The sequence below is a fragment of the Vipera berus genome (assembly GCF_964194415.1).
Source record: "Vipera berus genome assembly, contig: HAP1_SCAFFOLD_246, whole genome shotgun sequence".
Lineage (NCBI taxonomy): Eukaryota > Metazoa > Chordata > Lepidosauria > Squamata > Viperidae > Vipera > Vipera berus.
Window position 1 is genome coordinate 1 of NW_027673497.1, and position 19,936 is coordinate 19,936.

The window sequence follows — 19,936 nt, forward strand, 5'->3', positions numbered from 1 at the left end:
AATACAGATATTTAAAAAAAATTAAACTATCACAAAGCCCCACTAAAACCAATAAAAACATTAAAAACATAATTAAAAACCCTTATTGTCAGTCCAGGTCGGCCTGTTGGAAAAGGTATGTCTTGAGGTCACGACGAAAGGACCGGAGGTCTGGGGTCATCCGGAGCTCCCGGGGGAGCTGATACCACAAGGCAGGTGCCCCCCCCAGAGAAGGCCCTCCCCCTGGGGGTCGCCAGCCGACATTGTCTGGCGGACGGCACCCTGAGGAGGCCCTCTCTGTGTGAGCGCACAGGGCGATGGGAAGCTATGGAAGGACTCCAAGCTAGGCCTTTGCTTGACCCCTCCTTCCAGCTAGCTGGTAGCTTCCCATCATCTTTCTTGAAGGCAACAGGAGAAATCTTGGTGGTCTAGATATTTGAAGCCACCGATTTAGCCAGAAACAACGGATGGAAACTAATCACGGAGAGAAGCAACCTGGAATTAAGGAGAAACTTCCTGACAGGGAGGACAATTAACCAGTGGAACAGCTTGCCTCCAGAAGTTGTGGGTGCTTCATCAATGGACGCTCTTAAGAAGAGATTGGACAAGCCATTTGGCAGAAATGGTATAGGGTACGGCAGGGGTAGGCAACCTCGGCTCTTTTATGACTCATGGACTTCAACTCCCAGAATTCCTGAGTCAGCTATGCTGACTCAGGAATTCTGGGAGTTGAAGTCCATGAGTCATAAAAGAGCCGAGGTTGCCTACCCCTGGGGTAGGGTTAGGCAACTTCGGCTCTTTTATGACTCATGGACTTCAACTCCCAGAATTCCCGAGCCAGCTGGCTCAGGATTTCTGGGAGTTGAAGTCCATGAGTCATAAAAGAGCCGAGGTTGCCTACCCCTGGCCTAGGGTCTCCTGCTTGAGCAGGGGGCTGGACTAGAAGACCTCTAAGGTCCCTTCCAGCTCTATTCCGATTCAAACGATTCTGATTCTTCCCTTCTGCTCCCCAAACGACACAAGCCGGTGCAACCTCCCACGCCAGGTTCGGGCTCACCCAGCGGAGCGCGCCGGGCCGGGGCAGCTGCTCCGCTTTCACGACCCGGTCGGGCGCCGGAAAACGAACCCGGATCGCCGCTTGCTCCCTCCCCCGGTCCCCCCTCGCCCGTCCCTCCCTCTCCCTGCCGAGGCTTACCGGCGGTAGGAGGCGAGCTGCACGGCGCTGTAAGGCAGGAGGCGCAGGCAGGCGGTCAGGTTGCCCTTCCAGAGAGCGCCCGGTCCCTCGGCCCGGCACAGCCGGCTCCCCGCCTGCCAGAGGCCCTCGCCCGGCCGCCCGGCCAGCGCCCCGACCTGGCCCAGCACGGTGAGCACTTCCAGCGGGGCCGTCAGGCTGTGGCTCGCCGCCCCGGCCAGCCCGGCGCAGCCCAGCCGCTGCAGCGCCGTCAGCCGCCCGTCGCGCTTCCAGGTGGCCATGGCGCACCATGCCCGCCGGCCCCGGGCCGCGGTGGAGGCGCCGCCGAGCTCGGCGATTCCCCCGACAGGGCGGCCGGGGGCGGCGCCAGCCAGCCGAGCGGGCGGGCCGGAGACAGGAAGGGGAAGGGCGCGCCAAGCGGGCCGCCCTCCCGGCCCTGGGGCGCAGGGAGCGCGGCGAGCCGAGCGCAGGGGAGGCTGCAGCGCAGGGACCCGACGGCGGCGCGGCTGGAGCGGATGGCGGCCGGGATGCCCGCCCGCCTGGGCAGCCGTTGGCCAGGGGAGGCGGCGGATCTCTAGGCCGGCCCGCCTTTCGGCTCCCGGGGGACGTCGCCGGCGGCGGAGAGGCGGGTAAAGGGGAGAGAGAGCCGGGAAAGCGGAATCTGGGTAGCTGCGGGCTGGGAGCTTGGTGGGTCTGTTGCAGACGTTTCATGAGCCATCTAGGTGACATCGTCAGTGCTAGGAGAAAGCGGGCTGTGTGGAGAGGAGGAGGAGGATTGCGGGGTCCTTGGGAACATCATCGGTGCTAGGAGGAAGTGGCTGTGTGGAGAGGAAGAAAAGAAAGAAGAAGAGGAGGAGGAGGAGACGACTGTGGGGTCCTTGGTGCTCTCTGAGCTTGGTGGGTTTTTTTGCAGACGTTTCATGACCCATCTAGGTGACATCGTCAGTGCTGGGAAAAAGCGGGGTGTGTGGAGAGGAGGAGGAGGAAGAGGATTGTGGGGTCCTTGGGAACATCATCGATGCTAGAAGGAAGTGGCTGTGTGGAGAGGAAGAAAAGAAAGAAGAAGAGGAGGAGGAGGAGGAGACGACTGTGGGGTCCTTGGTGCTCTCTGAGCTTGGTGGTTTTATTGCAGACGTTTCATGACCCATCTAGGTGACATCGTCAGTGCTGGGAAAAAGCGGGGTGTGTGGAGAGGAGGAGGAGGAAGAGGATTGTGGGGTCCTTGGGAACATCATCGATGCTAGAAGGAAGTGGCTGTGTGGAGAGGAAGAAAAGAAAGAAGAAGAGGAGGAGGAGGAGACGACTGTGGGGTCCTTGGTGCTCTCTGAGCTTGGTGGTTTTATTGCAGACGTTTCATGACCCATCTAGGTGACATCGTCAGTGCTGGGAAAAAGCGGGGTGTGTGGAGAGGAGGAGGAGGAAGAGGATTGTGGGGTCCTTGGGAACATCATCGATGCTAGAAGGAAGTGGCTGTGTGGAGAGGAAGAAAAGAAAGAAGAAGAGGAGGAGGAGGAGGAGACGACTGTGGGGTCCTTGGTGCTCTCTGAGCTTGGTGGTTTTATTGCAGACGTTTCATGACCCACCTAGGTGACATTGTCAGTGCTGGGAAACAGCGGGCTGTGTGGAGAGGAGGAGGATTGTGGGGTCCTTGGTGCTCTGAGCTTGGTTGTTTTCTTGCAGACGTTTCATGACCCAACTAGGTAACATCATCAGTGCTAGAAGGGAGAGGAGGAGGAAGAGGACTGTGGGGTTCTTGGTGCTCTCTGAGCTTGGTTGTTTTCTTGCAGACGTTTCATGAGCCAAACTAGGTAACATCATCAGTGCTAGTCAGGACTAGCTCCCCGTCATCACACTGATGATGTTGCCTACTTTGAGTAATGAAACCTCTGCAAGAAAGCGGCCAAGCTCAAAAAGCACCAAGGATCCCTCAATGGGGAGAGCGCCGGGCTTGGGTGCTGGAGATGCCAGCCTGTCCCCGGTTTGGGGCACTGTTTGTCCTTCTCTTCTCAGCCTAGCCTATCTGCCACGGTCATTAGGGATGGTTTTGCTGGAAGAGGGAATGGGGACGGAAAGGCTAAACCGGGTCTTGGCACACTTGTTGCTACCGTGCCTGTCAGGCGGCGCGTTTACAGTGGCCGGAAATGGGTTAGGAGTCCTGGAGTTACACGGTCTGGTTGGTGGGTTTGATGGATTAGGCTTCCCCCTTCTTGAACCCTGTTCCTGGAGGATGCTTAGCAAAAACCTGTTCCCGGATTGTCCTCCCCGCTGCCTGCCTCCCCTTCTTCAAAGGAAAGATAAAGCAAAGTCCACTGAGGTTTGCTAAATAGATTCCTTCTCCAGAATCTTCTCTATGGTTCTCTGCACCCTGAGAAATCTCCCTGTTTGCAGAGAAAATGGGATTATTTTTTTTTTAAAAAAGCTTGCATGCAAAGAGGCAGCTGTTTCCAAAAAGGATTGCTTAGGGTCCCGGGGATTTGGCCCCTAAGGAGCCCCTCTTCCCTGGGGGAAGGGGGGGGGAAGACCTGAGGCTCTCCCCAGCCCCTTCCAGCTGAACCCTGCTCCAGATGTGTGGGATTTGGGCTCCCTCCACCAGACTTGCACCCGTGGGTGAGGGAAGCCGAACCCTGACCTCTGCGTGGCAAGTGGCTTTTTGCAAGAATTGGGGAGGGGGTCAGGTTCAGAAGTCACCCTGTAAGGGGGGGGTTGTTTGGGGGTGGAAATAAGGCTTGTTGAGGGGGGGGATATCATTGCCATAGGGGTTGCCAAATCGCCCCACATCTGTGCAGGAAGGGCTGAAACTGGCCCTAGAGGAGTTGCTGGGGTGGGGGTGGGGGGGGTCACTGGTGTCCTGGAGGGTCTTCTTGCTTCCCCAGGTCAGTCCTGGGGCTGCCCTGGACCCCTCGCCATGGGTCAAAAAGGGGGCAGAGCTCCGGACGAGACCTGTCCCGCCTGCCTCGGCCCTGGGTTCGAGTCCAGCCGGCCAGGACGAGGCGGGGGTGTGTGTGTCTTCCCAGCAGCCCTGGCCGGGACTGGGGGGGGGAACCGGGGCGGGGGATCTCCCCTATAGCCCTCCGGGAGGGCGTGGACCGACGCGGTCCTCCGGTGGGGACTCCCCCGGGGCCCGTTGGCCGAGCGGCGGCCTCGGTCGCGGGGCAGGACCGGCGCCGAGCGGCCCTCCGGAAGCCCCGGCGGGGCACAGGCCGAGATCCGTCCGGTCGAGCGCGGCAAGGCCGCCATTGCCGGAGGGGGGGCGAGGGGGCGCGGCGGCTCCGCCCCGGGGAGGCCGGGCCAGGAAGCGGCGGCGGCGGAGCGGCGAGGCAGGCCCGGTAGGCCGCGCGCGGAGGAGAGGCCGAGGGGGGCGGCGGCGGCAGCGGCGGCGGCGCCTGGGCGGGTGGTTTGGGGGTCCGGAGGGCCCCCTGCGTCTGGCCGCGCCCGGGCTCTGAGGGGAGGGACTCCAGCTCCCATCCGCCCGGCTTGCCTGGGACTCCAGCTCCCATCCGCCCGGCTTGCCTGGGACTCCGGCTCCCATCCGCCCGGCTTGCCTGGGACTCCAGCTCCCATCCGCCTTGCTTGCCTGGGACTCCGGCCCCCATCCTCCCGGCTTGCCTGGGACTCCGGCTCCCATCCTCCATGCTTGTCTGTGATTCCGGCTCCCATCTGCCAAATTCCTGTAGGTGTCAAACATCTGAAAGTACTCCAGTTCCCATCTCTCTGCCTCCTGCAGGCATGAGGTGAGTGCAGTAGATTTGGGTTTATCTGGGACTCCAGATCCCATCCTCCATGCTTGTCTGTGATTCCGGCTCCCATCTGCCAAATTCCTGTAGCTGTCAAACATCTGAAAGTACTCCAGTTCCCATCTCTCTGCCTCCTGCAGGCATGAGGTGAGTGCAGTAGATTTGGGTTTATGTGGGACTCCAGATCCCATCTGCCTGCCTCCTACAGGTCCTGTACAACTGAGAGCACTCCAGCTCCCATCTGCCTTGCTTGTGTCGGACTTCTCCTACTTGCCTGGCTCCTGGAGTGAATCCAAGACATCTGAGCATGTCTGGGACTCCACTGCCCAGCTTCTGGGAGGACTCCAGCTCCCATCTGCCTGCCTCCTGCAGGAGCTGGGGCGGGTCCAGGATATCTGGGATTCTCTGTAACACCAACTTCCATCTTCCAGAGTTGCCGTGACTATTCCCATCCTCCTTTCTTCCACCGGCCCGGTGCTTCTAGAAGCGTCTGGAACTACAACTCCCATTTGCCTGAGCATTGGGTCCCAAATGCCTGGACGGGACAGGAATAGAAGAGAGAAAATGGAGTTAATCCCTCGCATGAGGATGGATGTTGTAGTCCCACGTATCTACAGGGGAGGCCTTATAGAAGGAAATTGGGGGCTCTTTGCAAAAAGCAGAATTGTGCCCTGTGGCAGGGGAAGATGGGCTATGGGGGCATTTGTAGCATTGCTTTGGCATGCTGCCGTGTGACCCTAATAAAGATTGATGTGATTTGGGGAGGGGGGAACGTGAGACATGGCCCCTGTGGGAAGGGTTCATATCGCACAGATAGTCCTTGATTTACAATTGTTCACTTACTGACCATTCAAAGTTACAACAGCACTGAAAAGAAAATGACTTGGGACCAATCCTCGCACTTACGACCATCATAGTATCCCCACGGTCATGTGATCAGAATCCGGGTGTTTGATAATCAGCACGTATTTACGACGGTTGTAGCATCCTTGGGTCACTGGGGATCACCATTTGTGATCTTCCCACTGGAGAAAGCAGGATTCACTTGCCAACATCATGATCCATGTAACAACTGCAGTGATTCCATAACAACCCTTGGCAAAAAGATTTTAGAATTGGGGGCAACTCATATATCGACTGCTTTGCTTAGCAACGGAAATTCTGTTTCCTATTATGGTTATACGTCGAGGATTCTCTGTTAAGAGTGAGTTGGGGTGTGAGGACAAACAATTTAACCCTCTAAAATTGGTCTCTTTTAATGAGTTTTCTGCATTTCTAGCCAGTCAAGAACAAAAAGTCAGCAATGACAATGTTATGGGCCCCCATTTCACATGACCCGTGGAGGAAATGACCAGAAATTAAAGCAAATAAAAAGAAGTTGAGGATAGTTTCCCTTCCCGGTTCCTCCCCCCCCCCCTTAATTTTTTATCTGGGTTCAGATGAACATCTGGGTTAATTTGGGATTCAGGCTATTATGTGGAGCCAGATCACTTGATTAATCGACTGATCCATAAAGCAGCAACACAGCTTTGAAACAGAACTCGGGCCCTAGAAAGGATACTCTACTCATCTCCTTAAAATTAAGAATAGAAATAATATACACATTTAAGGAACGGAGACCTGGATGATTATGAGGTCATTATGTGAGTTTACTTTTGGGCTCAGCAAGATACAAATTTCACACAAACAAGGAACTATGATCTAGAACAACTTTACCAAGTAAGGGAAAACAAGGCAGAGTAATTTTAGCCATTTTGCAGAAAGAGAGAGAGAGAGAGAGAATAATAAGGCAAGTGGGGTTTCAGCTAGGAGTAGCAAAGGCCCCTTAAGTCAAAGGAAATTTTCCATTTGGTTTGCTTCCGAAAATTTCTATTGTTACGAAGAATACATAGTTTCAGAAATATATGAAGAATATAGTTTCAGTCATAAGCCTGTTTACCCACCGGAACTAACCCAGAGATAAAATCAGATGAAGTTAGGTATTTTTAAATGTTCTACTAGAGACTCATTTTTCCAGAAGTTGGCTGTGTACGAGTTGCAGACATGTTTGGCTGTAATTTTCAAAGTGGGGTGGTTTTACTTATTTAAGACATTTAAGCACCATCCTTCACATTGCGGGAAAATCTATATCGCTGACTGTGTTTGTGGCTGTGTTTATTTCAAGAGGATGTTTATCAGAACAAAAGATGGTGTGTTGTTCTCCATCAGCAGCACATTTTATGGATGTACATCTGTGATGGAGATGTTTTGTAAAGGATGGGCACAGGTGATGCTTTGCCTCTGGGTGTATTTGATTATTCAGCCTCCCTTGAGTTCTGCAATTTGGGTCTAAAATCTCAGAAGAGATCTTTGTAGAATTCGCTAGTAACCTTCCTCTGCACATTCGCGCAGTGGAAAGATTGTGTTGAGCACTATTTTGTGAGAACAAAGAAGCTTCTAAATAAATTTAACATTCAATAGACAGTTCTAAGTATACAAACCAAAATAACTCCCATTTATCACACAGAGCCTGAAAGCAAAATTAGAAGACTGGCAGAGAACAGAAATATATGTTCCAAAGAGTCAACAATTGTCAAGATGAAAAAAGCAACTGGAATTTCCACCACCTATTAATCGCTTCTCAAAGGATACTCAAGGTTTGTAATGGTTTAATTATTGCACGGGATTCGCAGAATAGATTGTGCTAGGCTGGTTAAATGAAAGACTAACAGGCATTCTGAAAGCAGATATATATATATATTTAGTATTTGAACTACGGTAGTCAAAAGCTGAAACTACCGGTATATTTGCATGTTTCAAAATAGACTATTGTAGAAAGATCACAAAAGCATTTCTGTGCTAATTGAGCTTATCCAGAAAAAGTGGGTTTTGTGCTATTTGCAGATTAGTTAAAATAGGTTTTTTGATATTAACGATAAGCATTTTTATTCAGTAGCAATCTGTTTGTTAAAATTTTTAATGTTTGATGTATGCAGTGTAGTTGATCCTTTGATCTAGTATGCAGTTTACAGAAACTTTTCTTCCATATGTGCTCTTGTTGGAATTACAGATATTTTTTTAAAAAAAATCTCAATAATAACAGCCCTAAACAATCCCAATTTTTCCTTTTCCAATCCCAAGTGAAATCATTTGAAGCAAGTGGAACTTTTAAGTAAACAGAATTCTGTCTAAACATGTATGTCTTCTTTTATTCTACTGCTTAGAGTCTTGTCAGATCACTTTCTGGTTGGCATTTCTTTCTTGATATTTTTAATGATCTGTCTGTTCTTGAACAACAATTCAGATGAATCTTGTTTTTAATTTTCATAGACACCTTTTGCTGACGATTTAGATTTATAATTTAAAGTCCTTATCCAATTCAGTTAAAGATCGTATTAGTTTTGCTTGTTCTAATACAGTAAAAGCAATATGACTGCATTTAGTTTTAAATAAGTAGGTACTGTGATAGTGCAACGAACGGGTGCACATTTAAATTTAATGAGGTCACCTGAATAACAATTTATTAAAAACCAGTTAGGCTACCACAACAAACTCAGCGAGGTGCTTGGTGTTCTGTGAGCTTGCTTGTGTCTTGCAGACGTTTCGTTGCCAAACTAGGTAACGTCATCAGTGGTAGACTAAGATACCAGCACTGATGAGGTTACCTAGCTTGGTGATGAAACGTCTGCAAGAAAACAATCACACTCAGAGAGCCCCAAGGACCTCCCCTTTCAACTCTCAGCTACAAACGTCCTCCTACATCTGAACAAACTCAGATATAAGACTGTTTCTAATTCCTTAAATAAAATAGGTCCAACCCGCTGGGAGATTGTCGGCAGGCCCAAAGTCACTTTTGCCAGAAGTCAGAGTGTCGTTTGGTGCCCGTAACTTGCCTTTGAACTGTTTTTCCGAAGGATATTCGGACACCATGACAGTCACCCTTGTCTGCGATCCCTCAGAAGCCATGGAGCTGTGTGCATCTCAGCAGCTTTACCTGAAGCCCGTTGCGAAGCTGACCATCAGCGTGGTGCTTCCGGAACACACTGGATCTACCCGGGCCTTCTCCAAGTGGGAGGTGATGGACAAGCTGAAGAACATGATCTGCCCGGACCAGTTTACCAGCGTGAAGGTGTCGAAGAGCACCAAGGGCTTCATCCGGTTCGAAGGAGAGGCGGAAACCAAGCGTTTGCTCACCAGCCTGAAGGAGAAGCTCCACGGCAAACTGATCAAGCTGAACGGCTTCAAGGAAGACTTGCAGGTGGTCGCGACGGAAGCCCCTCCGGACGGCCCACCTTCTCAGGAATCGGAGCCCAACGCAAAGAGCCAGAAACCGCCGGAGGAACAGGAGCAGGAGGAGCAGAGCCAGGCGCTTCTGGACTGCCTCCACCTGGAAGGCCTGCCGTGCAAATGGTTTGCCCTGAAAGGCTCGGAGAGCGAGGCCCCCAGCGAGGACGTCTTGAGGACGGTCTTTGGGACTTTCGGGAAGATCAAGAACGTGGACATCCCCATGCTCGATCCTTACCGGGAGGAAACAGTGGGAAGAAGCCGGAATAATTTCATTTTCCGGGGCCTGCGCTCCTTCGAAGCCTTTGTCCAGTATCAAGAGCCCCAGTCGTTCGCAAGGGCCATGGAGAGCCTCAAGGGCATGAAGCTGATGTTCAAGGGGGAGGACGGCAAAGCTCTGGCGTGTAACATCAAGGTAAGGCGTCTTGCGCTTGTGGGAACGCTCTCTTAAGCCAGGATTGCAAAAAGAGACCCAAACCTCACAGGCCAGAAAGATGGATGGATGGATTGGTAGACCAGAGCACGCTTATCAGCTCTATTTCCTATCAGATGTGGGGCTCTTTTTCATAAAACCCCATGCCCCGATAAGTCAGTCTTTGCAAGGGCACCACCTTCCTCTCGCGCTTCTACACACAGGTAGTTCATTGAGTGACCGTTCAAAGTTACGTCATTGACAAAAAGTGACATACGACCATTTTCCCACACTTAACAACTGTTGCGGCCTCCCCAAGGTCACATGATCCAAATTCAGACGCTTGGCGACCGACTCAAATTTATGACGGTCGCCGTGTCTCCCGGGGGTCTTTTTGCCAGCCTTCTGACAAGCACAAGTCCATGGGGAAGCCAGATTCGCAGAACAGCCGTGTTACTAATTTAAACGCTGTGATTCTTTTAACAACTGTGGCAAGAAAGTTCGTAAAATGGGGGGGGAGAGACCTCATTTAACAAATATCTTGCTTAACAACAGAAATTTGGGGCTCCACGTCGTAAGTCGAGAACTACCTGTTCTTTGGCCTGTTGGAGCCTCAACAGCCATCCAGAATGTGCTTCTGAAATCCATTCTGCTGCTTCCTTGAATTTACAGGTAGTCCTCAAGTTACGACGGGTCGCTTAGTGACCGAAGTCACGACCGACCTCCCTGGAGGGACCTGTGAGTTGGATTTGAAGTTCCGATGGTTGGGAGCCACTACCCCCCCCCCAATGTTCATGTGACCACATTTCAAGTGTTCATCCAACTGTGCTGCAGTTATGTTGTGGTGTCTAGTCGCACAACTGCATTTTGCGACCGTTTTGCTAAAAACGGGGATTTCCTTCCAATTTTCATCCAAACTGCGCCCATCGCAAAGCATGGGTTCGCTTCACACACTGCAGTGTGTCCACTTCACGACGGCTGCAAAAACGGTCATTCGGTCAGTGGGTGACCTAATTTAAGACCGTCCCCAAGTTATGACTGTGAAGGGCAGGTTCCACGGCGGTCATAACTCGAGGACTACCTCTGCTTTAAAAGGTCCAATAACGCCCTGCGCTTTCCATACTTCATTCTGGAGCGTAACTCCTTTGCCCATGAATAATAAGCCATTTTTTTAAAAAAAAATTAAATAAAAGACCTGGGATGGAAAAGCCGCGTATAAATCAAAGAAACCACAGCGGTGCATTTGAATGAGCCGTGCAATTTGTTGTTGCTGTTTTGACACAGGTGACCTCTGACACCACTAGTCATTTCAGTGAGAACGCTATAAAGCAAAGAACGCTAGAGAGATTAACTCTGCAAGGTCTAGAACGCGAGAGAAAGAGAGAGGAGAACAGAGGGAGAAACGGGTCTGAAAGGTGAGGAACTTAAATCCTTCGCTTTCATTATTAACGGAAATCATTAACGCTAATCATCCTTTATCGGGAGGGCAAAGATGTATGTGTGTGCGCGCACGCGTGTGTTTGCGTGTGTGCTGCCTTGTGGGCTCCGAGTAACAGGTTAAAAAAAGACCAGATAACATTTTTGCATCCGTGCCTTTGAAACTGTGGACCAAGAACACTGAACTTTGTTGGGTTTTTTTTTGGGGGGGGGGGTTTGACCTCTCCTGGTATTTTTAGACTGAGAATGTACAGCTGGTCCTTGACTTACAACTATTCGTTTAGTGACGATTTGAAGTTGCAGTGACACCGGAAAATGTGACTTGGGTGCAGTCCTCACGCTCAACCGCCGTTGCTGCATCCCCATGGCCACATGATGGCAACTTGGGTGCTGGGCAATCAGCATCCATTTACGGTGATGGTTGCAGCATATCCCAGGATCACGTGATTCCCTTTTGGCACCTTCCCAGCTATTTTCTGTCCAGCAAAGTCAATGGGGGATAGCCAGCTTTGCTTAACGCCCGTGTGATTCGGTTAAAAACAGGTAGTAAAGTTAGATGTGACTCGCTTAACAAGCCCCTTGCTTAGCGGCAGAAATTCTGGGCCCCTTTATGATCCTAAGTTGAGGGCTACCCATACATCTACGTTGTCCAACTTTCCCATAATTTATTTTGGCTTGGCTAGCAAAGAGACAGTTGATGAATTCAATAAAAACAGGTCCCTGATTCCTGGAAATCTTACTGCGATGCCTACTTGTCTCCTGAGATTTCAGCAAATATTTTCCACGCGATCCCACACCCATGATTTATCATGAGAGTTTGTACCCTCGCTTCTTAATATATGAAAGCTGAGTGAAGGTGCTACCTTGTGCACGCTTGCATTAATGTTTCTACTTTGAACTTCATAGGAAGTCTGGCAGAGGTTGCAAGCAAACATACCTTAGTCAGAACAAAGGTATAAATTCAGCTGGTCAACTACTCCTATTCAACTTGGCTGCGTTGAACACATAGACCAGCGGTTTATGCCTGAATAGTAGATTCCCAAGTCTGTAATAATTGAGAGCTGGTTTTCAAATAGGTTGCAATCAAACATGATAGGTATAATCGCCAGTGGCTTCGCTTGCAGTTCACTTTCTCAGTTGCTGCCCATAAGGCAGAAGTATATCTAGCCTGAAATAAAATAATAATAATTATTATTATTGGGAAAGATCACACTGCAGTTTCAAGATCCAGAGTTGACTGTTACATCTACTTGTAAGTTTATAGTACTGCTTGTTTTCTCAGTCTGCTTTGCCTCTCCCAGGGGGTTCTGTAGACATAAGTACACCTGAGCACTGTTAGGGTTTTTTTTTTTAAATTCTGCAGGGAGGGTTCCACCCACTCCATTGGGTTTGGAAGAAAAGTTGTTATGTTACAGACCAAAATAGCTTTGTGAATCTCTCGACAAATGCAGTGCTTACATTTATATTCCCATCCTTCAAACCGTTTAGCAATTGTGTGTAAAATGCAGGCCTTTCATTCCTAGTGGCTGAAGGAGGCTGTGGGATTGCTTAGGGTTCTAGCTTTGTACCAAATTACAACAGATTTAAATAGTGTCTCCCAAGCTTGGGGGGGGGGGAAAGATTATTTGTTAAATTTATTTGTAACATTGGCCATGATTCAACGGTCACCTTGTTTAGCTGTGGACATTCTGGCTTCTCCCAATCAAGCAACCTAGAACTGAGGAGAAATTTCCTGACATTTAGAACAATTAACCAGTGGAACAACCTGCCTCCAGAAGCTGTGAAGGCTCCAACTCTGGAAGTTTTTAAAGAAGAGACTGGACAGCCATTTGTCTGAAATGGTATAGGGTTTTCCTGCCTGAGCAGGGGGTTGGACTAGATGACCTCCCAGGTCCCTTCCAACTCCGTTACTCTGTTGTTCTGCAAGTGTGGCCATAAGTCAAGGACTAATGGTGTTAGCCTGCTGCAATCTCTTGATTGCAAGGAAGTGAGGGAGAACAGCAGTGGAAACCACAGACCCTCAGAATAACCTGATCCTCCTTCAGGCCACAGATGTAGAAGGAACATCTGTAGCCACCACTTAAAAGAGACAACAGACCTGTGAATCGCACCCAGACGCAGCCAGTAACCTCTTTTAAACATACAGATTTCTTTTGGAAAATTGCTGCCACATTTGTGATGACAGATGACTTACTCTTCGGCAAGCTGATAAGACTTACTGCCTTGTGAGCTTTGTTTTTGCCCCGCTGTTCTCCTAAAAACCTGATAAGCAACCTTGGGAACATCTACTATAGATGTTCCCAAGGGCGTCCCTTAGATTCTTTGACGACTGTTCACGCCAGCCAGGGTTCATGGGAGCTGAAACACAAAGCGGAGAGGGAAAGAGTTGTGTTGGCAATCTCTGCTTTAAAAAGTTCAGCTGTTTACAAGGCCAGTGGCCCTTAAAATGGCGGCAGTCATCCTGGAGACAGGGAGTCAGAGTAGAGATAGTTAAGGTAACAAAAAAAGGAGCAGTGTGACCTCTGAGTGGGGGGAGATAGGACTTATATGTATGCATATATATATATATATATATATATATATATATATATATATATATATATATATATATATATATATATATATATATATATATATATATATATATATATATATATATATATATATATATATATATATATATATATATATATATATATATATATATATATATATATATATATATATATATATATATATATATATATATATATATATATATATATATATTTATATATATATTTATATATATATATATATATATATATGTGTTTTCTCAGCTTTTCGCGGGTGTTTGTATGTAGATCTTTGGTCATTCGGGTTTTTCCCCACGTAGAATTGAAGGTATAAGAGCAACGTTTTGACGAAATCTCATCCGTCATCCTCAGGCTGGTGGCTTCAGCTTCGTTCTTCTGGGAGAAGTGTGTGGTATATATATATGTATGTATGTATGTATGTATGTATATATGTATACATATATGTATGTATATATAAGGATCCCACACAGAATGTAAATTCAAATGCCCTTGGAAAAGATTAAAGCTTTAACTGGGAGTGTCAGCCGGGCCTTGATGCATAACTGCTAATATCTGAGCATTGTAGGAGTGTCAGATCTTTCTTAGCAGAGCAGCTCAATTTTCTCCAGCTTATTTTACGCACAGGAGAGATAACGCATGTTCCTCTAAACGCTTCCGTTATTGCTAACTGCCTAGAAAAAGACGGGACGAGGACGACAGAAAAGGTGGAGAAGGTCGGAGGAGGGCTAAGATCAAGAGACGGGGAAAAAGGCGGATCGGTCGAGAGGAGAAGCATCCTAGGAAACACCTGAAAGCAACAGACGCAGAAGAAGAAGCGAACGCCGCAGACCTGCCTGAATGGGAGGAGAGAAAATACCTCTTAGCTCACAGGAGGGTGGAATCAATCAGACTCCTGACAGTGCTGCTCAGCCAAATAAAAGTAAGAATATTGGGGAGCGCATATTCCAAAGGGTTTTTTTTTTGTTATTTATCTTTCCAGTTCTTCGCTGGGGGGGAAGAGGAGAAATTATACACGCTTCCTTAATTTTTAAGCAGCTTAGCCACAAAACGTCGTGGGATGTACACGTCAGTTAAATGTGCTCCAACTGTTCGTTCTGCTGCTTTAATTGTTTCATAATCTTAAGAGTTGCAAGCCGCCCAGGGTTGAGTTTGGCTGGCTCTAGAAATCAAATCAAGTCAAGTCGATCAATCGAAAGAATGTGTTCCCTCAAATGTGGTAATTTGGATTTTGCTAAAAGTATTGGAGAGAGAGAGAGAGAGAGACATCACACTGTATCTTTCCCACTCAGAAGCAGGTGATGGAATAAGAGCTATATTAGGACATTATCTATCTATATACTATTAAAGCTCTCATGTCTGTAACCTTTAGCTGGGTGAAAGGGAGGCAAAAGCCTGAATCCTGTGGAACTGAAATGTGGCAGATTTTACAAAACATTTTAGGAAACACACATTATCGCGCGATGCGTTTTATGACCACCATGAGAATGTCATAAAGCATTTCCTGTGGTGTGTAATTGTGCTCTACCATTCCACAGGGCCTACTTTCAAGGCAGATACACCTCTGAGCATCTCCTGGCATTTTTTTTTTAAAAGAACTTACCAAGTACATTAGAAGCTCTGCCATTGTTGAAGGCATAAGGGGTTCTCTCTGCAACAATGACCCAACGAGTCTAGTTGTTGTCTAGTTCCAAATAAAACCATTTCCCCCAGCACCACCACCCCTCCCACCATTTCATTGGGTTGAGCACCACTAAAATTGACCCAATTCCTCATAGTGCCCAATGACGGTTGCAGCTGAGAAGACGTAGACGTCCTTCCTGTAACCAAGGTGGACAAAACTCAAATTACATGTGAGAGATCTTCATTGTTAGACCGTGCTGAATTGTCTCTGCTTTGTGGTGCAGTAATCCTGTTTGTCTTTCTGTTTCTGTTGAAAGAATTTCGTCCTGTCCTCTGGGCAAACGGAGGCCCATCTGCTGGAGCCTCATCCCGAAGAGGAGAAGACTTCCGCCGCCCCTCCTGAAGAGGATGCGCAGAAGGAGGAGACAGACGTGCCTCACCTTGAGCATCAAGAAGTGGAGGATGAGAGCCAGCTTGCCTGTCCCTCTGCCCTGCTGGAAAACGTCGCGATCAAAAAAGAGAACGAAGAACAATTCCTGGCTGGAGACTTGCCTCCATCCCCTCCTGCCTTCGGCAGAGCTGTTTTGAACAGACCCGCTGCTAGGGCGGTCACCAGCCACTTAACGGAGCACAGCGCCGACCCCTTTCGCGCCATGGGCTTGCTGCAGGTGACGGTCACTCAGGACTGCCAAGCGAACAAGTCGTCCCCCTACAGGTGGGACTACCTGAGACCCAACCTGGGGCCCTTTGCAGACGCTCCTGACACAGCCAAGGCTAAAAAGCAAAAGGTTTATGAAACAGAGGAATTCATCCATTATTTACTGAACTACTACCAAACCCCCCGATACGCACGCATCTGTCCCAGCGCACAAAGCCCGTCAGATGCATCTTGGTGGCACAGGGTGGTGTCCTGCTCCGGAGATGGCTTCCGGGTCAAATTGCAGAGCAGAGATGAAGACTGTTGGACGGAAGAGAGTTTAGGATCAGATCTCCCGGAATACGACCCTCAGCTGGCGGACAACGATGAAGGTGACCCCTGGGAAGTAATTGACGCAAGGCCTGAGCCTGCAGGCCTCATCATGCCTGAGGACCAGGCGTGTCCTCAAGAGTTCAGCGAAAGTTGCCAGGGAGAATGGGAGGATTCCCTGGAGGAGGAGGAGGAGGAGGAGGAGGAGGAGGAGGAGGAGGAGGAGGAGGAGGAGAGCGACGGCTCCCCGCCGGACAGGTTGTGTAGTCCCCTCCCAGGAAGCAACAACATCGCTCACAAAAACACCTCCCAAGAAGAGGCTCCCGAGACGGCCGTGAGGTTGTCAGCCAGCATGTATAAACTGAAAGACCTGCTGGAAGAGATCAGCAGCGATTCGGAATATTTTAGCGAGGCGCTTAACGAGCCCTGGAACCCGTCGGAGCAAAGGAACGGCAGCTACCCAGGCAGCTGCAAGACGTGGCCTCTCCACCAGCAGAAGGCCAAAGAGCTCTTGATACGCATCCAGAACGTCGGCGGGGAAGACCAAGAGGGGAAACGTGACGGACGCAGCTTCTGCTCCAGCACAGAACGCTGTGATTCCGGACCGAGGGCCAAGACCAAGAGATCCAGCAGCAAACTCTGGTACGAAGAGCCGAAGGTCCAGTGGTCGTCTAGCGAAGAGGAGAGAGACCTCGGCAGGAAGAAGAAGAAGAAGAAGAGGGAAACGTTCTCCGATAGCTCCTTCCTGGATGAGGAAGCTCAGCTCCTCAAAACCAACCACTGCGGAAAGTTGGACGCCTTCCGCAGAATCCAGAGGAAATGTAGCAAGCTCATCCATCATAAAATGCAATGTAAGACCCTCCGGGCCTTGGAAGGAGCCGTGGAAATCAAAGACCTTATCCATCTGAGTGCCTCTCAGCTAGGGGAAGAAACTCACCAGGTGACGGGGAAGGTGGACATGGGTGAGAGGAGGCACAGAGCAGAAGACCGGCAGAGAATTTCCAGGCGCCTGGTGGAAAGGTGATAAGAGAGGCCAGCTCAGGGATGGAGCAGAAACGGTGGGATGTGTAGATGGGGGAGCGTGGCCTCCAAAGAACTTGGTGGATAAAGCGGTCAACTTTTGATGGCGCCTCTAGAAGGGGCTAGCAGCTCCCGCCACAGAGTCTCCTCAACTCTTTTTTTTTTTTTTTGAGTTCCTTGCCTTTCTCCCCTTGCTTTGCACGGTCCTCCCTTTTGAGAAGAAGCTGGGGATGGTTTCTGGAGGAGGCCCTTTTGGTTTCCTGTCGAAATAATCCAGCCCAGCTCATGCTTGGACTCAAGTCTGTGGAGCAGACTTTGAGGGAGGATGCTACTTTGGTTGATTCCGATGGATGTGTGCGTGTGTGTGTGTGTGTGGGGACCTCGAAACGATTCCGGTAGAAGTTCATATTAGGTCATTTTATACAACCCCTCTCAAGGGCTTGACTGTAGAGCCCGAACTTTGATAATATTGACTTGGGCTGGTTGGTGTGTGTGCATGTTTGTGCGCGTGTGTGTATGTTTGTGGTTTAGTTTTGGGGCTGCCGGGTCTCTTCTGCATGCTGGAAAACAAAGAGCAGCGTGGTGAAACACTCTTTAAGCTTCACAAAAATAGGTGGCAAATGTCAGTTCCTGGACTCGGGTGTCTGTATAAAAGAGGGGCCGCTTCTGAACGACCGCACAATTAGAGAAGTGGCCCGTGGTCGCCCAGCAGCTCAAGAAATCTTTCCAAGTCCTAAAATTCAAAAGCTTGAGTGTCTCTCTGTTATTGTCAGGAAGAGAACTTGGGCAGGAGAGAGCAAATGCAATATTTGCAGTAAGGCAGAGAAGGAAGACGTTTATATAATTTAGGACAAAAATAAAAAAAAATGGGACGATAGAAAAACCACAGCTTTCTCTATCCAGGATTGCACAGGGTAAATTATGTCTGATCTCTGCCACTTCCTGATCCCTTCTTTTTTTTTGGGGGGGGGGAAACTGGGTAAGCAACAGATAACCCAGTTTTCCAGCCTGCTGCCGTCTCACGTTACTCGGCCGAAAACAAAGCCTTGTGTTTCCCGGGTGAGAATGCGCTTAATCCCAGGGAGATGGATTACCTTCGGAAGTGGCAAGGCTCCACCTGCTCTCCCTTGCGTTACTGATCTAAATAATCCCCTGAAATTGCCATGAGATCCTGGATGGCAAAAGAAATGCTGATAGAATGAATGAACCCCCCCCCTTAATGTACTGGACTATAGCAGCATCTTTGGAGGGAGGGGCTTAAATTGGCAGAGCCTGGAAAAGCATTACATCTACCTAGTGTCCCCCCCCCCTTGCAGCTTCCATCCATTTAATCCCCTCCCGCTCCCTCTGAGCACGTTCCTGTTTTGAAAAACACATCAAAGAGATCATCTTGCAGATCTTCTTCTTCCTTGCATCCGCTTTAATCCTGATTTAACATACTGTGCCCAGAAAGTCGGGTTTACACCTGACATAGGTAGAGCTGACCATCACTTTCAGCTCCAGGGAATTTCTTCCTGAGGACTCCAGGGTGGACCTTCCCTTGCTTTGTCGGTGCGTCATTGATTTAGTGACTTTGCAGGTTTCTGGGGTGTATGTGTGTCTGTTTCTTTGGAGATGTGGAAGGCCCCTTTCACGGAGACCTTGAGTTGAACAAAAGTTGGTTTGAACAATAAAACGGAGGTTATGAAAGCTTCTTTGTTGATGTTTGGGAACCCCATTAGCAAGACAAAAGCCTCCAGGGCGGGCGTTAGTTGCTTGAAATAAAAAACAGAACTGGTGAAAAATACCAGCTTAAAGGGACCCCCTTTTGAATTGCCCGTCACCAAATTTAGTGATTTGGCAGTTCTGAGGGTGTCGGTGAAGTGGCCTCACCCTGGACCATAATTTCCTAGAGAAGAATTCTATGCAGAGGGGAGAACAAGACATTTTGGGTTCCAGTTCCCCGCTTCACTTGAGCGCGATTTATTTATTACATGTCATGGTACTTCTACGTGATATGACTTAGTTAGCATACCGTCCACGTTTGTTAAACTTGGCTCCAATAAAAGTAGTGACGAACCAAAGTACGCAGGAATTTTTTTCTTTCTGTGCTTAAGGCTGTTTTTGTGTCACGCTGGTCAAAGGTGCTGGTTTCTTTCGGCTTTTTGAAAGTCCAAACTTTAAACTCTGAAGCTATAGTCCTTCTTCTTTGCTTTGGTGAGGGACAGAAATGCATTTCCTGAGCGGGTGAGTGAAAAGTATTTTTCTCTATTAAACAACCTTTTGTACTTGCATTGTTTCTTAACCCTCTGGATCCAGTTGAAAAGTTAGCTGTGAATAAAATTGTTTTATAGGAACATCCTTCCGGGACTACGGTGATGTTTGTTTTCGTTGCAGATGCCCATTTCCATTTTCCAATTGGAGTCTTTTCTCTTTTTCGTCTTGGCTTGGAACTGATTTGCAGATGTGCATACTCCCTTTTGAATAAAATCTTTGCGCTCCCTTTTAAAAATGCTTGGTTCCTTCACTGGAAAATCACCGAACCGTTTTGTAACCCTAAAGCCTGAGAGGAGACCGGGGGGGGGGGGGGAATGCAGCTTTATAACATGCCTGTGATCTCCAAATTCTGGAAAAGGAGATCCTGGTTTATTGGACCAGGCATCCTAACCAAAAGGCAGTCCAAGCTACCTGTGGAGGAATAAAATGTCTGATTTTTCACTTGATATTTTAGATAAGCTGTTCCCTTTCTTTCACCCC

The 19,936-nt window shown here is 48.9% G+C and overlaps 1 protein-coding gene across 1 annotated transcript; it reads left to right on the forward strand.

Moving 5' to 3' along the window:
* Positions 1-7,374: 7,374 nt before the first annotated feature.
* On the forward strand, positions 7,375-19,685 carry LOC308679352 (A-kinase anchor protein 17B-like). The gene is made up of 5 exons (XM_081346961.1): positions 7,375-7,541; positions 8,799-9,583; positions 10,865-10,995; positions 14,269-14,512; positions 15,531-19,685. Exons 2-5 carry the CDS (start codon positions 8,813-8,815, stop codon positions 17,202-17,204), a joined length of 2,820 nt encoding a protein of 939 aa, XP_081203087.1. The 5' UTR covers positions 7,375-7,541; positions 8,799-8,812; the 3' UTR covers positions 17,205-19,685.
* Positions 19,686-19,936: the final 251 nt, after the last annotated feature.

Bases quoted from the DNA above. Each gene is read 5' to 3' on its own strand.
- LOC308679352 (XM_081346961.1), top strand. From the start codon at position 8,813: ATGACAGTCACCCTTGTCTGCGATCCCTCAGAAGCCATGGAGCTGTGT. The intron at 9,584-10,864 runs GTAAGGCGTCTT...GTTTTGACACAG, and splicing joins CTCTGGCGTGTAACATCAAG to GTGACCTCTGACACCACTAG. The intron at 10,996-14,268 runs GTGAGGAACTTA...CTAACTGCCTAG, and splicing joins GGGAGAAACGGGTCTGAAAG to AAAAAGACGGGACGAGGACG.